Source organism: Eulemur rufifrons, chromosome 17 (genome assembly GCF_041146395.1).
Source record: "Eulemur rufifrons isolate Redbay chromosome 17, OSU_ERuf_1, whole genome shotgun sequence".
Taxonomy (NCBI): Eukaryota; Metazoa; Chordata; class Mammalia; order Primates; family Lemuridae; genus Eulemur; species Eulemur rufifrons.
Window position 1 is genome coordinate 93,960,870 of NC_090999.1, and position 22,871 is coordinate 93,983,740.

The 22,871-nt window shown below is 38.9% G+C and overlaps 1 protein-coding gene across 1 annotated transcript; it reads left to right on the forward strand.

The window, feature by feature from the left end:
* Positions 1-9,686: 9,686 nt before the first annotated feature.
* On the forward strand, positions 9,687-22,232 carry MINAR2 (membrane integral NOTCH2 associated receptor 2). Its single transcript, XM_069491952.1, has 3 exons — positions 9,687-9,848; positions 18,524-18,751; positions 22,053-22,232. The coding sequence occupies exons 1-3, from the start codon at positions 9,687-9,689 to the stop codon at positions 22,230-22,232; spliced, it is 570 nt and encodes a 189-aa protein (XP_069348053.1).
* The last annotated feature ends 639 nt before the right edge of the window (positions 22,233-22,871 follow it).

Genomic DNA, 22,871 nt, shown 5'->3' on the forward strand with positions numbered 1-22,871 from the left:
ATATCAGCAAATCTTATGTGAGCTAGTAGTGAATGGGAGGAGGGAAAATTGAAATAGTAAGAGGAGGCACTCCTAATTCTATCCCTTGATTCTTGAATGCATGAATCTAGGTAGAAATAGGATAATATATTGGATGATGATTCAGAACACATACATCTGAGGATATTATTTCAGATCTCCAAAGTGTTTTCACCCAGCTGGTGTCAGATTAAATCTTTTTTGAAAAGACATTGTATCATTCTCTGAGGCCATCTGCTTTAGGGAGATGGGGAGCATGGAAACACTAGACATTTACATGAATGGGAGCCCATCGCCACATTTTATTTGCTGTTAAATGAGTTCCCTGCTCAGAAACAATATAGTGTGGAATACCGTAACAGTGAATGAGACATCCGTTAAGTACACAGATGGTATTCTGGCAGAAGCATTGGAGGCTGGGGAGGCAAATCCATTTTCAGAGCAAGTGACTATTTCTGCAAGAACAAGCCACTGCCTCTTTGGGGATAGAAGCATTCTGATGTAATCAACCTATAATCAAGGTGGTGGGCTGGTCCTCCGATGGAATTATACCGTATTGAGGACATAATGTTTTCTTTGCTATTGTTAGGTTGAACCCTCAGCAGTGACTAGCTCCATTTGCCTTGGTGAAGGGAAGCCCACATTGCTGAGCTCAAGCATAACCTCCACTCATGCCACCATTGTCTCTTTGTTCTTTAGCCCATTGGTCAAGGAAAAAGATGGGTAAAAGAGACTGATCAATATCCACAGAATATGTCATCTTATCTACCAGATGACTGAGATTCCTCTCCTGAGGGTGTTCTTTGATGAACAGTCAGGTGGATTATAAGTATATAAGCAATCCAAGGAGATCTATCCACATGCCTTTTCCTCAGAACTTGTCACCAACTTTCAAGTCATGCTTCTTCCAAGTTCCTACCAATCCAGCCAAATCATTAAACACAGCCCATGGATTAGTGCATGTCCATACCTCTGGCCATGTTTTCTTCCAGGTAAAATGAACAGCCAGATGCACAGCTTGAATTATTTCTAACTGAGAGGATTTTCCTTACTAATGTCATTTAGGGTCACCTCTATGTGGTTGTATAGCTGCAGCTATCCACTCTTGGTTGTGCTAGCATTGAACAACCATTAGTAAACCATGCCCAAATGTTTTCTGTCTCAGCCAACTAGTTACAAGAAATATATTATGAGATTTTAGGTATGGGTTGATACAAGGCAATGTAGCAGTAGTAAGACCCTTAACAATCAGATCTAGTTGTTCATGGAAGCTTATGGCTTCAAAATGTGATCATGACTAATCTTGCACAATTGGTGATGGAGTGATATTCTGCCCAGGTAATCTGTGCACAGGCTTTGTGGATCAGATATCATCCAATTTATAGTAGGTAGTCCAGGTTACATGGGAATTTGGTGGCCTATGGTAAGTCATTAAGCCTTTTCTAGGATCTAGTAGCAAACCATAAGTTGTTTCTCAAAACAAAAATAATTATTTGTAAAGTATAACACAGCTTTGCTCCCAAATCCTAAAAAACCTCTTATGATTCACCAGTAGGCACCTGCCAGAGTTTCTATATGGGATCCATATGTGCCACCCGTTCTTCAAGTACCACCACATCTGCTGTGCCACGTAGCCCAAGTAGCAGAGCAGCATCAATTGCAACTTGGACTGATTACAGACTCTCCTCTTACTCTATGCACTACATGAACTGGAAGTCTTGGGGGTTACTCAGTAATAAGCTGCAGGACAGCATTCCCAAATGAGGTATACATTGCCACACCAGCCTAACTGGGCTTTATGTTGCTCTCTTAAGAAGAGCCATCTGCATGGAATGTTTATAGCAGCACAACTCACAATTGCAAAGATGTGGAAACAACCCAAGTGCCCATCAATCCATGAGTGGATTAATAAAATGTGGTATATGTATACCATGGAGTTCTACTCAGCCACAAAAAACAACAGTGATCTAGCACCTCTTGTATTATCCTGGATGGAGCTGGAGCCCATTCTACTAAGTGAAGTATCCCAAGAATGGAAAAACAAGCACCATATGTACTCACCATCAAATTGGTATTTACTGACTTAACTGACCAACACTTAAGTGCACACATATTAGTAACATTCATCAGGTGTTGGGCAGGTGGGAGGGAGGAGGAGCGGATGGGTATATTCACACCTAATGGGTGCAGTGTGCACTGTCTGGGGGATGGACATGCTTGAAGCTTGGTTGGGAAAAAGGCAATATATGTAACCTAAACCTTTGTACCCCTGTAATATGCTGAAATAAAAAAAATTAATTTTTTTTTTTAAAAAAGGGACAGAGGCAGGAACTTGTCCTTCACCTTAGATATCTCTTCATATTACTGGATTCCTAGAAACTTTATCAAGGTGTGAGGTCCCTGAAGTTTTCAGGGATTTAATTTACACCCTCTAGCACATATGTATCTTATTAAGGTGTTTATGTAGTATTATTAGTTACTACTTCCTGTTCAGCGGGTCCAGTCAACATGGTATCATTGATGTTTTTACCAGTATGATATTCTATGCAATATAAAGGAGATTGTGGACTCTGTGGGCTAGAGAGTTGATATACCTCTAAGGTAGGACAATTAAAGTAATTGTGGGATGACACTAAACTGCTATTGATAGTCTTTAGAAAATTTAAAAAAGCATTTTTCCAGGTTCCAGGGGATATGTACATTTGCTCAAGTAATATAGCTGGAGCAGCAGCTGATTGGAGCCACCATCTGATTAAGTTTGGATAATCCAATGTAATTCTCCAAAATCTAGAATTCTGCACAAACAGCAAGAATGAGAATTTACAACCCCTACATCCTTCCCACCCTTAATGGTGGGGGAAAAAGTCTGAAATACTTCCAGAAATGCAGTATTGATTTGGTTTTTAATTTTAATATGAGAAGGTAGTTCTAAGGCTTCCATTGGCATTACCACCATGAAAGTCCTCATTTAACAGATCATGGAACCAACAAGTAGGAAGGGTTCTGTAAGTTTCTGAATATGTCCATTTCAAACATGTCTTCTAGGATTAGAAAATAACTTTGAGTGTGTAGAAAATAACTATGAGACACTATGAGGGAAGACTAAAAGGTAGTTTTACAGTATGAATTGTGTACAGTATAATAGAAACCTTTCTATTCATTCCAGTTTCGGGTCTGTGAACCAGCTCTGCTGTAAAAACTGATCAAAGGAATATAATCCCTTGGGTGTGGTGATTCAGAGCAGTCTTCTGTTCACTATAAAGATATAATCCTAATAAAAATCAAGTTAGACTTTAGTAGAATGCCTACACATTTCACTTGTAAGAACTCCCTGATGAAATGTCTGATACCAAAAATCTTTGCAGGTAAAACCATCTCTATCTTAGTCCATTTGGGCTGCTACAACAAAATACCTTGGACTTGGTAATTTATATACAACAGAAACTTGTTGCTCATAGTTCTGGAGGCTCAAAAGTCCAAGATCAAGGTACCTACATATTTGGTGTCTGATAAGGACCTGTTCTTCATAAATGGTGCCTTCTCTTTGTCCTCACATGCCAGAAAGGGTAGGGAAGCTCCCTCAAGCCCTTTTATAAGGGCACTAATTCCATTCCTGAGGGTTCTGCTCTCATAACCTGATCACCCAGAAATTAATCCACATATGTACAGCCAACTGATTTTTCTCAAAGGTACTTAGAATATTGTTAATAGGAGAAAGGATGATCTCTTCAACAAATGGTGCTGGATACCCATACGCTAAAAAATGAAACTAGACTCCCATTTCTCATTCTGTGTAAAAATCAACTCAAAATAGATTAAAGTCTTGAAGACAACACAGAGAAATGACAACACTTCTTTCAACACAAACCATGCCATATGAATAAAGAAATCACAATTCTTAAAAAAAAAAAAATAGATGAAAGACAAAAATGTAAGACCTGAAACTATAAAACTACTAGATGAAAACATAGAGGAAATGCTTCAAGATGTTGGTCTGGGAAAATATTTTATGAATAAAACCTCAAAAGCACAGGAAATAAAAGTAAAAATAAACGAATGATATTATATCAAATGAAAAGCCTCTGTACAGCAAAGGAAACAATCAACAGAATCAAAAGACAACTTATAGAATGGGATGAACTATTTGTAACTATTTATCTAACAGGGGATTAATATCCAGAGTATACAAGGAACTCAGATGTCATAATAGCAAATAAACAAAAACAAAAACCAACAACAATCTGATTAAAAATGGGCAAATGATCTCAACAGACATTTTGCAAAGGAAGGCACATAAATGGTCAACAGGTGCATGAAACAAATTGTCAACGTCATTAATTGTCAGGGAAATGCAAATCAAAACCACAGTGAGATATTATCTCATTCCAGTTAGAATGACTATTATCAAAAAAACAAAAACAAACAAAAAAAAATGCCAGCAAGGATGTAAAGAAAAGGGAACTCATACACTTTTGGTGGGAATGTGAACTAATACAGCCATGATGGAGAACAGTAGGGAGGTCCCTCAAAAAACTACAAATAGAACTACCATATGATCCAGCAATACTGCAACTGGATATATACCAAAAGAAAAGGAAATCAGTGTATCAAAGAGATATTTGCACTCCCATGATTATTGTGGCACTATTCACAATAGCCAAGATATGGAATCAACCCATGTGTCCAACAATGGATGAATGGATAAAGAAAATGTGATAGATATACACAATGGATAATATTCAGCCATAAAAATGAATAAAATCCTGTCATTTTAGGCAACATGAATGAGCCTTGAAGACATTATGCTAGATGAAATAAGCCAGGAACAGAATATTACACACCACATGTCATCACTTACATGTGGAAGCTAAAAAAAGTTGATCTCATAGAGGTAAGGAGTAGACCAGAGGTTACTAGAGGATAGGAAGGGTGGGGGGGAAAGGGAACAGGAAGAGATTTGGTGAAGGATACAAAATTACATCTAGATAGGGGGAATAAGTTCTCATGTTCTATAGCAGTGTAGGATGAGTATAGTTAACAATATGTATTTTCAAATAGCTGGAAGAGAGGACTTTAAATATTCTCAACACAAATTAAAAATATTTGAGATGATTGGATATACTAATTACCCTGATCTATCACCATACATTTTATATATTGAAACATCACTATGTACCCCATATATATATGTGTGTGTATATATATATATATATAAAATAACTATTACATATAAATTTAAAAATTAAGAATTTTTTTTTAAAAAGGTTTTATTTCAGGGAAGTTATGGAATTTTTCTGGTTCCTAACTCGACTTTGAGCTGTGAATTTAAATCTGCAATCTTATCATTTTTCCCCTGAGTTCTTCAGCACATTTAGAAGCAATGAGTCATTATTCTCTTTGTTTCTATGAAAATGTTCTAATATACTAGATACCCTAGATACTTAGTAACTCTGCCCCTTGCCTTCTGTAGGCACTTTACTGCAGGTGACCACAGGTGAAAATGTGAATAACTGTTTAGTCACTGCACGCCATGGATGGCCAGGGTCCTACTTACTACTGTCAATAGGGTCATTAATGCCCTTAAATCTATTCAGATCAGAGAACCAATTCCACATTTCATTTTTTAAGTTCTGTTCCCTGGAAACACTTTTGGTACCAATAATTGTTGGTTTAGTTAGCAGAGTGGTGTCAGGCTGTCACAGAATAATGTATTTGAGCTCATGTATCTGTGGGAGCAGATGAAGAACTGAAGGGCCACAAGAGGACTTGGAGGAGTAGAGGGTCACCAGCCAATCAATCTGAGCAGCCAGGCTCCGCCAGCTAAGCATGAGTGTGGATGGGTGGTTTGCAACGATGTCTGTGGGATGCCGTTGCCTCCACGCAACTTCCTCCTTTGTAGGTCCACAGCCAAACATCTGGTTGTGAATCTGAGTTGTCTGTTGCTCAGCAGGACCAATGGTTGGAAAGACAAATGGGCATGGAGCTTAAGACACCAAGGTCCAGCTGGAATATACCAGGCACATGTGACTCTGTCCCCACATCTGACCAAAAAAAGACTTTCAGACTAATGGATACTACTTCCATTTTGCCTTCAAAATTTCATGCAAGTTCTTCTTTTGGCCAATTCTAACCCAGAATGAACAGGGAAGGGAATTCTGGGAAATGTAGTTGGCTTTTAAACTATAGATTGTTAATATGGCTTTAAGTTTGAATTTTTTCAGTTTGCTTTATATCAGATTATAACTGAAATAAAAATCCATGTACTTATGCACTCTTAAAATAAGAGCAAACTTTTTTAGTGCATAATATATGCTGAGCATTCTGGTAACCACTATACATATTAAACTGCACAGCAACCTTGTAAGATACCATTAATATCTTAAATTTTTAGCTGAGGAAATTTGCCTAAGAACACAATTTAGTTGGATGTAATGCAGCTACTATGAGTATAAATTCCATGTATTCAACTATCCTGATAGCCTCTCTTGTTCACCAATTTCAAGAATGCTTCATAACAGATGCACAAGGATTTATATAACTATCCAAATAATTTTCAAGCTATCTCACATAGTTTGATAAAACCCAACTGCTCATCTGATCATTGTACAGGCATTTCAGCTGGAAATACTTTCTGGTATTTCAGTGGGTTGTTGGTACAGTCTTCAAAGAGAAAAGAAAGACAAACAAAAGAAGAAATAGAGAAAGAAAGAAAGAGAAGAAGAGGAAGGAAGGAAGGAAAAAAGGAGGGTAGGATAGGAAAGGAGAGAGGGAGGGAGGGAGGGAAAGAAGAGAGAGAAAAACTAAAAAGAGAGAAGAATAGAGGAAAAGAAAGTAATTAATATGTAGACAGTTTTGCTTAATGAACCTGCATATAATTTTGTTTTCAAACAAAATTTTTTGAACTTTGTAGTTCAGAAAATAATAATTCTGGATACCAATCCATGGGAAAATGACACTTTAAAAATTGCTGTAAAGAAAAAGCAAATAATTACCTGCATGGCAAGAGCTGTAAGGCCTCAGATATGCACATTTCCTCCCAAATTCTCCTCCAATGAAGCTCTTTTTTTTATACCTATTTATATTCTTTGTCACTCTTGAATGAAGGTATTATTGATAGGGAACAGAAACCCTAAGCCAATATCTGTCCAATTATTCTCAAGTAACTTTATTTATTGAAGTAATAGGAAAACAAAGAATGGGTATTATGTGATCAAATAAATTTGAAAAATGCTAGAGTTAATAAAACAGAACATAGGCTTCCATGTGAGTTTATGCATTGTAAACTACCAGAGGAGAATACAGAGAGGATGTCATTTTTGGCAAGAGAATCCTTTATTCTCTGAGCCCAGTTGGAACATAGATGGAAAAACAGAGCACAAAGCCATTTTTTAACCAAATTTAATTGGATTATCAATTTATAATTATAGTTGAGTCCTAAGAGACTAGAAGAGACAACAGCAATCATTATTCATGGAGCAAAGGGCTTCGTTCGGGTCTTCAGCCACGCTCCAGTGAAAGGGGCCATCGCAGGGCTGCTCTTCTGTAATGCGTCCTGTAGCGTAGGGCTCCTGGAACAAAAGCACGGAATACGTTATGAACAAAAGACAGTAAGATGAGCATGTAAACAAATCACTGTAAAGTTTCAAAGGCGGGAAAAATCATCCCTCCTAGGGAAAATGTATAAAGATTTTGCGAAAGGCATCAGTGACGGCCTGAAGGGTGGTTGGGGCGAGGGGAGAAACGGTTGGCGCTGCAGAGCTGGCGCGCAGGGCACAGGCTCGGTCCGCGTGGCGCGGGGAGCAGTGGAGGCAGCGAGGGCCAGGCCCGATTCGCTGACGCCCGCCAGGGAGGCTGCCGACGCGGGTAGCAGTGAGAAGTGAGACCTGATGGTTCTGGGGAAACGTAGACAAAGGGTGGTGGGAGATGACGGAGACTCTGAGACTAAACTTGTAAACAGAGAGAGACAGTCTGGAAGCCTTTGGCCAGAGAGGGCATGTGGAGGAATGGAAGGGAAGGATGCCTGAGGAAGGCCCGAGGCTCCTTCCACCTACCTACTCTTGGGCTAAGGAAAAGGCCTAATCTAATAGATTTGGATCTGGGTTCTGTGTCTCTACTTGCCAGTATAGAAAGCCAAAGACAAGTAAGGTTTTGCTTGAAGATGTGTGTTATTCCCCAAAGAATCCTTTAGGAAAAGCAGCCTGAGAAATATTTGTTCATTAGATACATTCTGGCAGCAGTCAGAAAAATCCAGACGGTACCAAGCACATGCACATACACATGTGAGTCTTGAAACACTTGTGGTTTAACTGTTTTGTTATTAACTGTCATTATGAAGTGCCTATTACTTTCTTTAGTAAATGTGTTTATGAAACCATCCAAATATATTTTAAATACGGTAAAATAGTGATGGAGTTTGCGTCCAACAATTTCTTAGGGCAAATTTTAGCTACGTATTCAGCTTTGCAACCATAAGCACAGCAGATTTTTTAAAACACACCCCCTGGTGCTTATTGCTGTAAAGAAGGTAAGTCCTCTGCAGCGTCTCGCTTGGCTCAGGAACATCCCGGCCGCTGCTCGGGGTAAGCTGCGCGGCGCTCTTCTGAAATCCCGGGGTGACAGCTCCGCATGCACCCCCTGGGCCCCGGCAGGGAGACCTTCCTGCTGAATCAGAGGGGGTTGTAGAGACGCAAAAATAACAAACAACCTATGTCTTTTAGAAACTGCTGATGTGTCTATCCCTGGCCTTCCACGAGCAGGGAAGTTCCCCCTCCCTCTTTCCCAGTGGGAGGCACGGTGGCCCACAGCGGAGAGGCTCGGGAGGAGAGAGGGGGTCTCCATTCAAGTCCTCATCGCTCGCTGGCCACAGCCTTGGTGGCACCTGGGCTCCCTTAGCAGCAGGCGGCTCTGTCAGGGTGGGCGGCCTGTCGTCCAAAGCCAGCAGCCACCTCCCTTCAGCTCCGGCGTGCTGCGAGAACAGGGACGCACACTGCAGGCGCGCACAGCTGGGAACAGGTCAAAGCGGTCGGTCGGGGCGCTGGACGACTGTAGCAAACTAAGAAGCAAATGCTCGCCATTTCCCTGCTCAGAACGAAGCTGACACCCTAAATGTGATTAGGTTTCACACGAGCTTGAGGCTCCGGGAGTCCAAACATGAGAAGGAACATGACCCGCATACCGCACGTGGGGCTGCGCCGCGGGGCCAAGGCAGCCAGGTGAGCTCAGCAACGATGTCTCTCTGCAGGTGACTCTTTCGTGTGCTCCGCATTATGGGCTGTGACCCTGAATGCTGGCAGCCTTTGTCCAAACAACAGTTTCCCTTGAATTGTTATTTCTAACTCCGCACGGAGAGACAGTAAGTGCTACACATACCTAATTTTGTCATCCTATTAATTTTAACGAGTCAGACCCATCTGTTTCATTCAGACACCCTCAATGTATGTGTGTGCGTGTGTGTGTGTGTGTGTGTGTGTGTGTGAAAGGTAGGCAGTGTGCTGCTTTGTTGCTTTGTCCCTGTGCGTTGATGCGTCATTTCGAGAGTGGCTTCCGTGTGTGCAGCGAGGAGGCCTGGTTTCAGAGGCCAGTCGGAGCATCCCGGGCTCATTAATAATGGAGAGTCCGATAGGAGCAGCTTCGCCAGCCTCTGGTTTCCACTGTGGGTGAAGGGAGACATGGATCTCTCTGTTTTGCCAAATAACAACCATCCTGACAAATTCCTGCAGCTTGACGTGAAGCCTTTAATGAGCTCAGCCCTCCTTCAGGCCAGCCTGGCGCGGTGTCCGGGTGGAAATGATCCCACTGCACAGCACTGGCAGAACCTCCTCTACGCACAGGTAAGATCTGGGGGCATAGAAATGCAGGGAGGGAGTTATGTCTTTCTCACTACCTGCCATTTCCTCATTTGTGCAAAAAGAAGGCCACAGGGAACAGAAGCCAAGGTGGGTGCTCTCTCTTCCCATAGTCTCTCTCTCTTCCTGAACATAAGGAGGCTTCCTCTCATCTCTTTACAAAATGTGAGAATTCTTTCATTCATTCATTCCCCTCCAAGCACTAGCTTCTCAGCCTGTCCTCATTTTGGATTTCATGTAGCCCTCATTTTGCTTTTTCCCTTCAGAACTTTTCAAGCAAGTTGTGACGTTTGCAAATAAAGATCTAGGGGGAAAGACCCATCTTTATCTTTTCGCGTCATCTAAGCATAAAGCGTCAGAAACTTACATCGTGGGTGTAAACGAGCCTCTAAGACAGCTGGAGACCTTGTCTCTGCCTCTCTTAGACAAGCTCCCTTTCATTTACACACAGAAGATTCAGACAGCAGAACAATGGAAACCTGATAATTGAAGGGGAAAAAAATACAGGGAAAAAAAAAAAAAAGAACTCTCCACCTTGGAAAAGTGCTAGCTAGCTATTAATATCATTACAGATACTCTTATTCTCCACGTGTGTCCATGTGTACAAGACATACCAATCAGACCTTCAAACCCAACACGGATTTTATTTCTCTTGCTTTTCTTGCATCTTCCTTCTTGTATGCTGACCAGAAGAGAAGAATAAAACTGTGATGAGTTCCGTCTGCTGGAGTAAACATAAAGGCCCTGACTGTTGCACAGCTAATGAAACAGGAATCATCTTTGTTTTCAGACGTGAAGGCTAATGGGGTTAAGAGTTAGTCAATTTAGAAACAGGAAGAAGCATTTCATTCCAGAACAGATGTGACTGACCTACAAACCCCTGCAAGTCATTAAATCCTTTGGAGTGGTTCAAATTCCCTGAACAGAAATTTGTTTTCTTTTAAGAACAGTTGCTACTCATGAGTCCTGGTGTAAAGTGACTCCTTTGTGGTATGTTTGTGGGCTCCTCGGGACTTTGCCATGAGATCACTCAAAATCAAGTACATTCAAATGATTATGTAAGTGTTTCCTCCACCTATAAGGATTTTAATTTATTTCCATCATAAGGCAGCCTGTTATGACAACTGGCATTTTTTGAATTTTGCATCAATCCCTTTTGTAATCCTCAAGCCCTCTGCCCTTTCATACCCTTCGGTATAGTTGTTATTTTTGTGTTTTAAATTAAATGAAATTAAATTGCTCCTCTTTCTTCCTCATTGTTTGTATCATAGAATAAAATGATTCAAAAATCAGAAAAGCTTGGCCCTCCTATGCTATGAAGTTTAGTCTAAGAAAACATATCCAATAAATTCTTCTGAGGTTGGAACATATCAATCTAACATCTTTTGTTTGGTACTGGAGTTGATCTGTTTCCTTCATGTGGAACTTCACAGTTTAAACTCTGTTGAAGTTTGTTCCTAAACCTAAATGAAATGCAAATTTTTAAAAACCAGCTGTTTCTACAGGCTCTGTTGGGTCAAAATAGTTATTCACGGAAAAACCCAGGAGGTAAACTTCTGCTTCACTGATCTTTGAGTATGCATTGTTGAAAATCATAAACTTCAAATAAACTTGATTTAGCTATTCTTTTACCCTACAAAGAAATCTTAAATGACTGAATGAAGGCCAATTTACTATCCAAATAATGCATGGAATGGAGAGCTGGGGTGGTAAATCAAGTACAAATTCAGGTAATCAGGTAGGCATGCCCAAACCATGAGTAACAAGGATTATATTCATTACTTCACGATACACTCAAATAATTCTTCTTTCCTTTGCTGGATCTTACAATCCAGGATTGATATATTCCTTAGATTAAAAAATAAGCCTCAGAGAAATGGTTACATAAAAGTTCTAAATAGTTGTCATGATAACTGGAAGAAGACACTGAATACACCTGGTGTATTGAAGTTTTAAGCACACATAAGGTTCAAAGTGCCAGATAGTTCTTAATTTAAAACCCTCACACTGTTGGGGAGTCATCAAGCTAATGGGAAGAATATGGAATGAAGAGATTAGAAACTTGGTTTCCTGTCTCAAATCCACAATAAACCAGTTTGAAAGACGTCTATCATGGCCTTTAGTCCATGCTGCAGTATTTCTGCTTGCAAAAATTAGGATGATATTTGTTTTACGTATTTCCTTAAAAGTGAGAGCAAATGAAATATGAGGTAAAAGCAATTGAGAGGCAGAGCTTCCTATAAGAGAGCAAGAAGTATGTACAGGGTAAGTATGTATTATTATTACTATTATTTACCAATATTTCAAAATATACTGAAGTTATCCTTTCACTGGATTTTGGAAAATAGCAGATAATTCCACTTTCATTATTCTATAGATATTGTGTTTGGAGGTGGATGGTGTGTGCGTGTGTTTGTGTGTGTGTGTGTGTGGTGGCAGTGATTGAGGGGATGTCCTCAACGCTCCTGTCAAGCTGTGTAGCTAACCCAAGCAGTAAATATGACACCACATGAAATCCACACACACTCCTGAGAGGTGCCGGCTGGTCCTCCAGTCCCACTCCGATCAGGTGCATTGTGTTTGGGGCTACTTCATGGAACGTCATATGACCTAACCTACAGCTATTACCTTCAAATTGGGGGTAACTCGGCAGTTAAAACAGGAATTCTCTAGATCCCAAATATCAAGATGAATTCTTAAATATAAGTATCACTTTTATATCAATGATTTATATTCTATGTTTTTAAACTTACATTCCACTTCCAGAAGAAATTCTCTAAGCCATTTTTCTGTGAGCAGAAGCAATACCGTATGATCTAGAAAAGGAAGCCGTGATGTCAGTCAAGGCAGTGACCAGCACGTTGTCAATCCCCATCAATACAGATACTCACGTCTTCCACATTTGCAAGAAGAGCATAGGAGCAGATATTACTTGATTCCTCTATAGATAAGAAGTTTTGCATATAGTGTGTTCAGTTTAAATCTAAATACCTACACTGCTTACTGCTCTTGAGAATAGTATCTTCAAAATCATGTTTTATAATAGAGTATTACTCATGTATATTACTGATCATTATATATTAAATTTTTATTCAGGAAGTAAGTTAAAATATCTTATTTCATTTTGCCTCTAAATATCCCTGTAGATAATCATGTCATTTGCTATTTTGTTTCATTATTCGCAACCCTTATTTCTTTTATTTATTTATTTTTCTATTCTTATTGCATTGCTTTGAGCTTCTGCTGCAATATTTTATGGACGTTGTGATTACTGGCATCCTCGTATTAATTCTGAAACTTTTAAAAATTATTTTCTGAACTATTGCAAAATTTTATATTCTTCTTCTGTTATTGTGGTAGATTTTGTTCATATTCTAATATTAAGCCATGCTCATGGTATAACATTTTTCTCTGGCATAAATCTGTCTTATCCTGTTACATATAATTTATTTATATTGTAGAATTATATTAAGCAATATTGTATTTATAATTGTTGCATTTATGTCTGTAAGAGAAATTGGCTTATAATTTTCTTTTACTTGCTGCCCTCATTTGGAGTTTACACTAACTTCATAAAAGGAGCCGGAGAGTATTCATTTTCCTATTTTCTGGAAGAATTTGACTAAGATAGAAATTATCTGTTTCAAGAATGGTAGAAATTGACTGAAAAATTCTCTGGCCTGTTCTTCAGTGTATGTGTGTGTTTTCAGTAGATTTTAAACTATTGACTCAAGTAGTCAAATTATCACAGGTTTGTTAATATTTTTTGTTTATTCTTAATTAAGCTTGGCAAATTATATTATGTGGGAAATTGCCCAATGGCATATCAACTTTTAAAGCTGGTCAAATTATTTTTCTATTGTTTCTTAATCTCTGCTGTGTCTCTTCTCATGCTCAGTGGAATTTCTAACATTTACATTTCTAACTTGGTGGATTTGTGTCTTTATTGTTTTATTCTGAGCAGTATTGCCAGAGATGTTTTCAATCTGGTTAGTCTTTTCAAAGAAATAGCTTTCAATTTTGTTTATTCTCTTCATTGTATATTTGTTTTTCTTATGAATATTTATTATTTTCTGCTTTATGCTTGCTATTTCATTTTGATTATTTTCTTAGATTTACTCTGTGGCTTTGATGTTAAGACTTTGAATTGGATGCTTAGTTCATTAATTTTCTCATTCTGCGTTTATAATGCAAGCATATATGCCCATAATATTCTCTCAAAATACTATTTCAGCTCCAGTCAACTATATAATATAGCATTTTCACTTTCATTCTGTCCTAAATTTTAATTTTTTCAACATTATTTCTTTGAAATATATTTTTAAATGACTGCCAAGTGTGATATTTTAGGTAATCTTTTTGATAATGATTTCTAGATTTATGACTAAGTTGTCCATGGCCAAAGACATAATCCATATAATATATTCAATCTTTGAAATTTGTTTTAGAGTTTAACATATTATCAAATTTTATAAAATGCTCAGTATATGTTTTAAATATTAATATTTTCGATCATTTAATAAAGACATCTTTATATGTCACTTGATCAAGCGTGTTGATTTTATTGTTCAAATCTTCTTTATCCTTAAGAATTGTTTTGCATGCTTGGTAAAAATTGCATGTATAAATTTCTCTTTGTAATTATTTCAAGTTTTGCTTCATAAATGTTGAACATAAAATACATAAAGCTTAGAATTATTAAGTTTTACTGATGATGTCTAACTTTATTAATTTTCTAGCAACCTTCTTTATATCTAACAAAGTCTTATACGTTAAGTCTCTTTTGTCTGATATATACATATATATTTTTTTTCCTTAGTGGTTAGGCAGGCTAAGTTGCACTGTGGAAACAAATGTACCCAAATTCTTAGTGACTTAACACAATAAAGTGTGTGTCTCATTCACACAAGGTCTGATATGGGTGTTATAGATCCTTGTAAAATCATTCTAAGTATGTAAATGTTCTGATTATTGACAAGCATATCTCCTAAAGGTGATTACCTTCCAAATTACCACAGGTGACGCATATACCAAGTGTTTTCCACGTATAATATGAATAATCATTATTCTGGCTTCTGATATCACTTTCATCCCCTTCCACTTCTCGACTGCTAAGGCAATGCCACACATTTGTGTAATTTCAAAACATCGCTTTCTGCATAAGGGAGGGCAGACTGGTCTACATTGTGACGACAAATACCCCACAAAATATCAGTAACTAAAAATGAAAATAAATGTTCATATTTATGAAAAAAGTCTGAGGAATGGAAAATGGGTTTTGGGGGCAGCTCCTTCCCGAGCAATGACCCAGGGTGTCAAGTTATTTCATTTTATATCTCAGCAGTCTTGCTTACAATGTCACAAAAAAAAAAAAAAAAAAATGAGTAAGAGTGAGCCAAAAATCTTGATGATTTCAGGGGCCAGACTTGGAATTGGTTTCTATTACTTCTGTCCACACATCATTGGCCGTAAAACACCTGGCCCCAGTCAAAATTCAAAACAGGTCGGGAAAGGCAGGCATCCCCTGTACTTGCAAAGGGGAAAGAAAATTGGTGAGCATTTAGCCAGTCACCATGGCACCCAGCTCTTCCTGCTTATATTTGCTTAGTATATATTTTTACATTCCTCACTCTCATTATGAGTCCTTATATTTTAGGCATTTTATGGTATAATATAATTTAATTTACTTTAAAATCTGATCTGACAATCTCTGTCATGTAAATAGGGAGTTTAGTCCATTTACATTTAATGTGATTATTTATAAAATTTTTCTATTTTCTTCATATTTTCTGCCTATATTTTTTATTTCACTTTTCTGGTCTTCTTAAAGATTGATCAACTTTCCTTTTTTTCTTTTTCTTCTACGGCTCTACAGATTTAGAAGCTGTACATTATTTCTCTACTTTTTAGTAATATCTCTTTCCCCTCAGTGAAATGGTGTCTTAAAATTCTCTAATCAAAAATATCTGTGTTAAACCTATTATTGGCTAGTGTTTACATTTCTCTTAAAACTCACAAATTAGTGATTATTATTATTTCTGTTTTAAATCTATTTTGATTTTATAAAATCAAAGCTTGCTTGGATTTACACATACATTTATCAATTTTCTTTCTTCCTTTCTCTCAGTATCCCTTCTTGTATCTTAATCTTTTCTTCAGTTATCAATATTCTTTTTGAATTGATTTAGAGGTTCTTTCTTTAATGGTCTATTAATTGTGTACTCTTAATTTTTATTTGTCCAAATATATATTATATCTCACTCTCTTTATTGAATGGTAGTTCACTTACTCATAAAGGGCATAATGATTAAAGTATATACATGACAAGCGGAAAAAGTAATTCTTAATACAAAAAAAGTCTAGGTGAGCTTTGAAGTGTTACTTTACTTAAATAAATATTTTAAGTGTTATGTATTTTAGAGTCTGTATAATTAAAATAATGAAATTGCTGTTGAGTTGTTCTCTGGTAAAAGTATTCTTTCTTATAGACTGAGGGTTGGAGTTAAATACATACTCTTTTTCCTTATAGCTATTTGGAAAAAAATACCAAAATACAAATAAACTTCAATCATAATTAGTATTTTTAATACTAATTAAATACTGTCATTAAATTATTAATTAATTTATATTATTAATTGTTCCTTTACATGTCCCTCACATATAAAATTGACATGCAGAGCAAAATTGGATGACATCATGTTCAAGAATAAACTTTCCAGAATATGGCCTGGAAATAAGGGCCAAAATGTTCTTTCAGAATATACCTCTGATTGTTTTGCTATCTTTTAAATATTAGGTTTTTTAAAGTCTATATACATTGTAATAGAGTGTGCAATTGTTTTTACCCCACCACAGTATTGTGAAAGCTCCTCATTTATAGAGCTTTCTTCTTTAAGAAGCTCAGCAATTTGTCTAGCAGACAAATAACCTGACAAAGCCAATTTGTCAATGTCAAAATAATTATGCCTCTTCAAAGGCGATCAAAGATTTCTAGTCATAAAGAAAAAAAAACTAAGAATTATGCTAAGCTCATAGAATCTGAATTTCTTATCAAGTTATATTTTGCTCAATTCAGAAACATTTCTTTTGAGGTAATCCATCTTTAACACAAATGCTAAGTCATGAAGATTTACTATTTCATTGTAAACTTCGGTATCATAGAATATAAATTGACTTTGAGCAGATCAAGAACCTAAAGTCAGAGAGGATCTCTAAGCTGATCTCTAAGTATGTGAAAAATGCACGGATTAAGAAAGTTAAAGAGACCCAACACCAAAGAGAATGTGAATGAGTTTATCTAGATGATTTTTTTTTTACTTACTAGCCATTTCAGATAGAAGCTATATGTAATGTTAGTTTATAACTTAAGCTTATATAGTATATAGTTCATGTCACCTACATACCCCAATAGATGCTGAGCACAAGGGTATTTGATTTTTTTGGTACTGGGAGAGATTCAAATCAGAAAGGTATTGATGATAATAAATAATGAGTGGAATAATATTCCTATTGAACCTTCTACACGTTTATGATGGCTAAAAAATATGTTTAACATATTTATTGAAAAATTGCTGTAAATTAAAGAAATAGGCTGCCAGTTTTTAAAGATTAAACATAAGTTGTCTAAAATTAACTGATATGGAATTTCTCTCTTGATGCCCCATGTAAGTAAGGCTGAAATCACTCTGTAAGATTTTTGTGTCTTCTCAATTTGTATTTGGCCAATGAACAAATTTTAATTTCAAAATTTTGTACCTTCATGATAGCTGTATGGTTCTAAGGAAAAAAAATAAGTAAAACCACGGTAAAAAAATCTGAAAGTCAGACACAGAAAAGCACACATTGTATGATTTTATTTATGTAAAATACAAATTCAGTCCAAACTAACCTATGTTGTTAGAGTTCGGGCTTCTCATTCCTCTTAGGCAGAGGGAGGGGCAGTGGCTACAAAGGACCACGAGGTATGCTCATAATGTTCTGTTTCTTGGTCTGCATGTTGAATCTGGGGCTTATTTGGTTTGTTAAAATTTATTGATCTATATATTTATCACGTGTACACATTTATATTTCTATTATTCTTCAATAAAAAAGTTTTAAAAATTCTGAAAGTCAACATTAGAGCCGCATAATAGCCAGCTGGTCTGTAGACACATACAGAGGCTGAGTTACACATAGGATGCTGCTAGTCCAGTCTTCAAAGCTGTCTGAAATCAGAACTAAGAGAGCATCTGTGAAAGCCAAAGCATCTCTCTAAAATGTCTTTTAATTTAGATGTTGCTGGATTAATATTTTATAAGTCATAGAATGCACAGAGAAAGTAAAATGTCATTAAATCTCAATGCAAATAAGCTGGGAAAAGTTGGCTTTGTTCAGAATTCTAGTATTTGAATTGATAACAGCATTATTTCTCTGTAGTTATAAAATAGCAGTTTAATGAGTGATTACTAAAGCTGATTAAGATTACACACAAAGAAAGAACTCAATTAATGGTGGGTTTCTATGTCAAACCAGATCCTAGACCCCTTTTCTCATCCATTGTCCTAACCTGTTGGGTTTCTGGGCAGAATCAGCACATTTTTGGGTGCAGTTATCTCATGTTACATTCTCTGCCATCAGAAGGCTCATTGCTAAGAGAAGCCTGTCTCTTTGCCTCTTAACAGAGAGACAAGAAGAACTTTGCTGCTCAGCGAATTAGAGGATCCAGTACAGGGCACGGTGTCGCTGCTGACAGCCCCCCACCATCCATGTCGTCGGTGGTGAAGAGTAACCCGCTATATGGTGACATAACTTTGGAGGAAGCTATGGAAGAGAGAAAAAGGAGCCCTTCGTGGACCATCAAGGACTATGACAAACGTTCCCTGCACACAAACCTCTCTGGACATCTACAGGTACTCGAGGGCAGGAATCACCTTCTTCAATTGATAAGAGCGGTCAGTTCAATAACCCTTTAAAAATGGTGTGTTAAGGAGTTCTTCACTAGGCACAAAATCTCCAGATTTCAGATCATTCTGGCCTCGGGCATTCCTTTCTCTCTCTTGGTCATTATTTGTGTTTATTTGTTTTGACTTTTACAATTTCAGCAGTTACTGGCATCTGTGTAGCGTACAGAGGGAAAATGACGTGGCACAGAACACAGGTTTTCCAGGAGGGTAAAAGCCTTTAGACAATTACTTTGCAAGATTACATATGTTTTCTCCTGGTTTATGATCATTTATGTTTATAAACATTTAAGATCTGGTTCCCTATTCTAACGTATTCAAAAATATTTCTTAAGTGCTTTGTCCTGGGCACTGTGCAAGGGAGTTCTCATCAAAGAGCATTTTATTTCGAGCTCACTGAATGATTTAAGGTTGCAGATTTACATTTTGGCCATTTTCCTGTGTCTCAGTAACAAAACAAAACAAAAACATTTCAACACAGGAAAAGTATGCAATGAACTCATTCACCCAGCTTAAACCCGACTTAAGTTTTTCTTTTTCTCCCCCCTGGCGTCACCCACGGCATGGAAGAGCTCGCAGTACCTGCAGCGCGGGGACGGCTGCCTTCTGTTTCCGAGCGGCCTGGACGCCCGTGCAGCCCAGGCCTGCCCCTGCCTGCCTGCGCCAGGAAGGCTGCCACGGAACAAATACGTACCCTTCCTTCAAAGATGGGTATCTGTTCTAACCCCCATACCTGAAGCAATAGAGGATTTTTTTTTTCTTTTGATGGGAACAGCACCCTTAAATCCTACACACAATTAAAAATCTCAAATATGCACTCATTGAAATGCCTATTGTCCAGAATGTTTGAAGTTTCTTAATCTCCTGGCACACTGAGTGTGTCTTCTCCTTAATGTATGTACCCCTTTTCCAGAGAAGTTTCCATCAGAGATGCTACCCTCAGCAATAATAATGTGCTTCTTTTTCTTTCTTTAAAAAAAATCTTGTGTTTCTTATCAGGGGTCGTAAGATCAGGTTCTCTATGAAGTCGCCCCTACTATTAAGAAAAAGAAAAGTATTGATTTATTTCACAAACACTTCTTGACAGGTGCCAGATCCTCTTTCCTTTGCTGTTTACCTGAAAGCCAAGAGGACCATAGGGGTGAATGTTACTGTCTCTGCCCAAAAATAGCTCATGGAACTGACTAAATTAACAGTCACTTTAGAACCGGATGGAGGACGCTGAGGGCAGTGGCGGCACAACGTGCTGTGCAGACGCGTGAGGGAACAAAAATCACACCTGATTACAAAAAGACTTCATGAAAAAGTGAATTTCCGATGAATCTGAAGAATGCGAAGCGTTCCAAAAGCTGTAAATGGTCTGCACGAGCGGGAGGCTGTTCTGTCGGAGCCATGGCCGAAATGCAGGAGAGTGAGAGACTTTGTCTAAACAAGCCCAGTTTTGCTGGACCTAGATTTTCAGTAATAGAATAGTCAGAAAATAAGCAGTAATTTGGACAACTGAATGAGCTCTGTTTGGTAAGACTGAACACAAATACGATGGGCGCGTTGCTTCAGTAAAACCAGATCCGGGGCCACCAAGCCGGTGCTCTGAGCCTTCTCGCTCCTCCAAGCCCTGCGCCTGCTCGCCGGCCTCGTGAAGCTGCTCTTTAGCAACGTCTTCTTGAGAGATGCTTCTGGAAGCCTTGACGTTTGTTGTTGTTAGAATTTCTTTCTCTACTTCCTTCCTTCGGCTTCCTTCCCCGCCGCCCCGTCGATGTCGGGAACCGGCCCACGGAGCCGTCCCTTGCTGTCCGAAACCCGCTGCCGCCTCCAGCCCATAGACCTTCCACGCGCCCCCAGCACTCGCATCTTCCTAGTTGCCAAGAGTCTGTGAGTCAGAGAAGAGGAAAGAAATCCCGTATTCAGTTGCCAAGGCAAGCTAGAGGGGGCACGTTCTCCAGTATGGAAGCCCTTGACGGCGGACAGAGACGGTAAGCGGCGGGCAAGATGCGGGCAAGATGCGGGCAAGATGCGGGCCACGATGAGGACACACACGACACGAAGGACGGGAGTGGGGTGGACGGGATTTTTAAACCATTATCCTTGTGCACAGGTCGCCCAAATTTTATTTTAATATTTTAGCATTTCTAAGACGGGGACGTTCAAATGCATACAGTGTAATGGAAGAATGACGTCTCCATCGCCAGAGCCCACCCGGCTCCCCGCACGCCCGCACGCGCCCCCCCACCCCCCGCCCAGCACCGCACGCGGTCTGCAGGCGGTCACCGCCCGGAGGCGCAGCCGGCTGTGCTGTCCCCGACCGCGTCCGCGGGGACCAGAGCGGCGCAGCCACTGCCCTGGGTGGGAAACGACCAGGCCTTTGCCAGAGCAGAGAGTGAACGTCCGCTGTGCCTTTGTCGCACGCCTGCTGGCACAGACACCGTGTGCAGCACCAAAAGCAAGCAGGAGATGGTAAGAGAAGTGTCTTTTTATAAACGTATGGACAGTAGAGTTTGCAGGTGACTTATTAGACAGAGACCAAGTTGACTGGAAGATGATTCTCTGGCACTGAAAGGAAAATGAGGCCGTGAAAGAAACACAGACACGGGAAATAAACAGGCGCTGATGTGAAGATGTAACGGTCCCTTCTCAGGAGGTCAAATAATGCCGAAGTTTCCGTGTGTCAGACACGCTGCAGCCTCTGCAAGGAGACCGGCAGGCCAAGGGTCGTGGAAGGGACTCTTGACTCCTGCCTCACTGCTGCTTCCGAGGAGCTCAGCTTCTGGATTTACTGAAAACTCACCCAAGTATTTATTCCTGCTATGCAGACAAAATCAAACCTCTAAGGTTCACCTAAAGCAAGGAATTTTAATTTTATTTCAACTTGCTAACCTGATTACATGTACTATTTATAAGACGTAAGAAACACTAAATTGACTAAAACACTATGGAAAACACTGTTGTGTTTCTGACCCTCCAATGTGAGCAATTTAATAAAAAAAATCATACAAGACTCCTAATTAATTCTGCTGCAGACATCCAGGTTGTAACTGCAGGATTCCTGTCAGCCGGGAGACTGCAGCCGCGCGCTTGTGCTTTTCAGAGAAGGGTGCCTCGCTTATTTGAGCTGTGACACTTAGGTCTCACCCAAGACAGTGTGAATACCGACCTTGAGTACTTGAGACAGTATCTTGTTCTGCGACTCAAATTAGTTTGTAACGCTGATTGATCACTGATTGATAATATTCTCCATGTAATTTTCTTTTAGGAAAATCCTAACGACCTACGGTTTTGGTTGGGAGACATGTACACACCAGGTTTTGACACTTTATTGAAAAAGGAGAAGAAACAAGAGAAGCAATCAAAATTATGTCGTATGGGTCTGATCTTACTTGTCCTGACCTCCATCTTGGTCACCATAGTGACGATTAGCACTCTTTTCACCTGAGGAAACTGCCACACACAGAGCTACATGAAATTTCTTAAAAGTCTTTCTAGACAAACATTTGCAGAGAAACATGGACCAGCACTGTGAATGTATTGTTGATTGTACGATTAAATGTAGCTTCCTGTAGAATGTGAGCGTTGTTTGTGATATGTTTGCCCTACTTTGTTCTATGAAACCTGTGTGAGAATTCCAGCCTGACTCTTGTCCTCCAGGAAGCAGGAATCTGGGATGGCAGTCACAGAAAGGTCATTCTATACAACTCAAATTAAACATTGTGATAGAGAGTAAAACAGTGTCAACAATTGTTAGCAAGCTTGTCTTAATGCTCAAACTGTATTTACCTTGCTTTTAAAATACTGTGCGCTCCCTGCCCCTCCATCCTCCTGTGATCACTAGGGAAGTCTGAGCTCATCATTTTTGAGCCAGCTGACAGGTAGACGCCATAAAAGCTTCTGGTTGTGCTGCCAGTTGGGTTGGAGTCATTCTCTTTTATTTTCCTTTGTTTCTGTTTACGGCAGGAAGAAAGAAGGGAGGAGAAGATTTTATTTAAATTTATTCTTATTTTCCCAGTAATCCTCTATAATGCCCCAATTTCATTTTGCAATTTTAGTAGAACTGAACTTGTACAGGCCACAGTTA

Coding starts and splice junctions, on each gene's coding strand:
- MINAR2 (XM_069491952.1), top strand. CDS start 9,687: ATGGATCTCTCTGTTTTGCCAAATAACAACCATCCTGACAAATTCCTG. Junction 9,849..18,523: donor AGAACCTCCTCTACGCACAG/GTAAGATCTGGG, acceptor GCCTCTTAACAG/AGAGACAAGAAGAACTTTGC. Junction 18,752..22,052: donor ACCTCTCTGGACATCTACAG/GTACTCGAGGGC, acceptor ATTTTCTTTTAG/GAAAATCCTAACGACCTACG.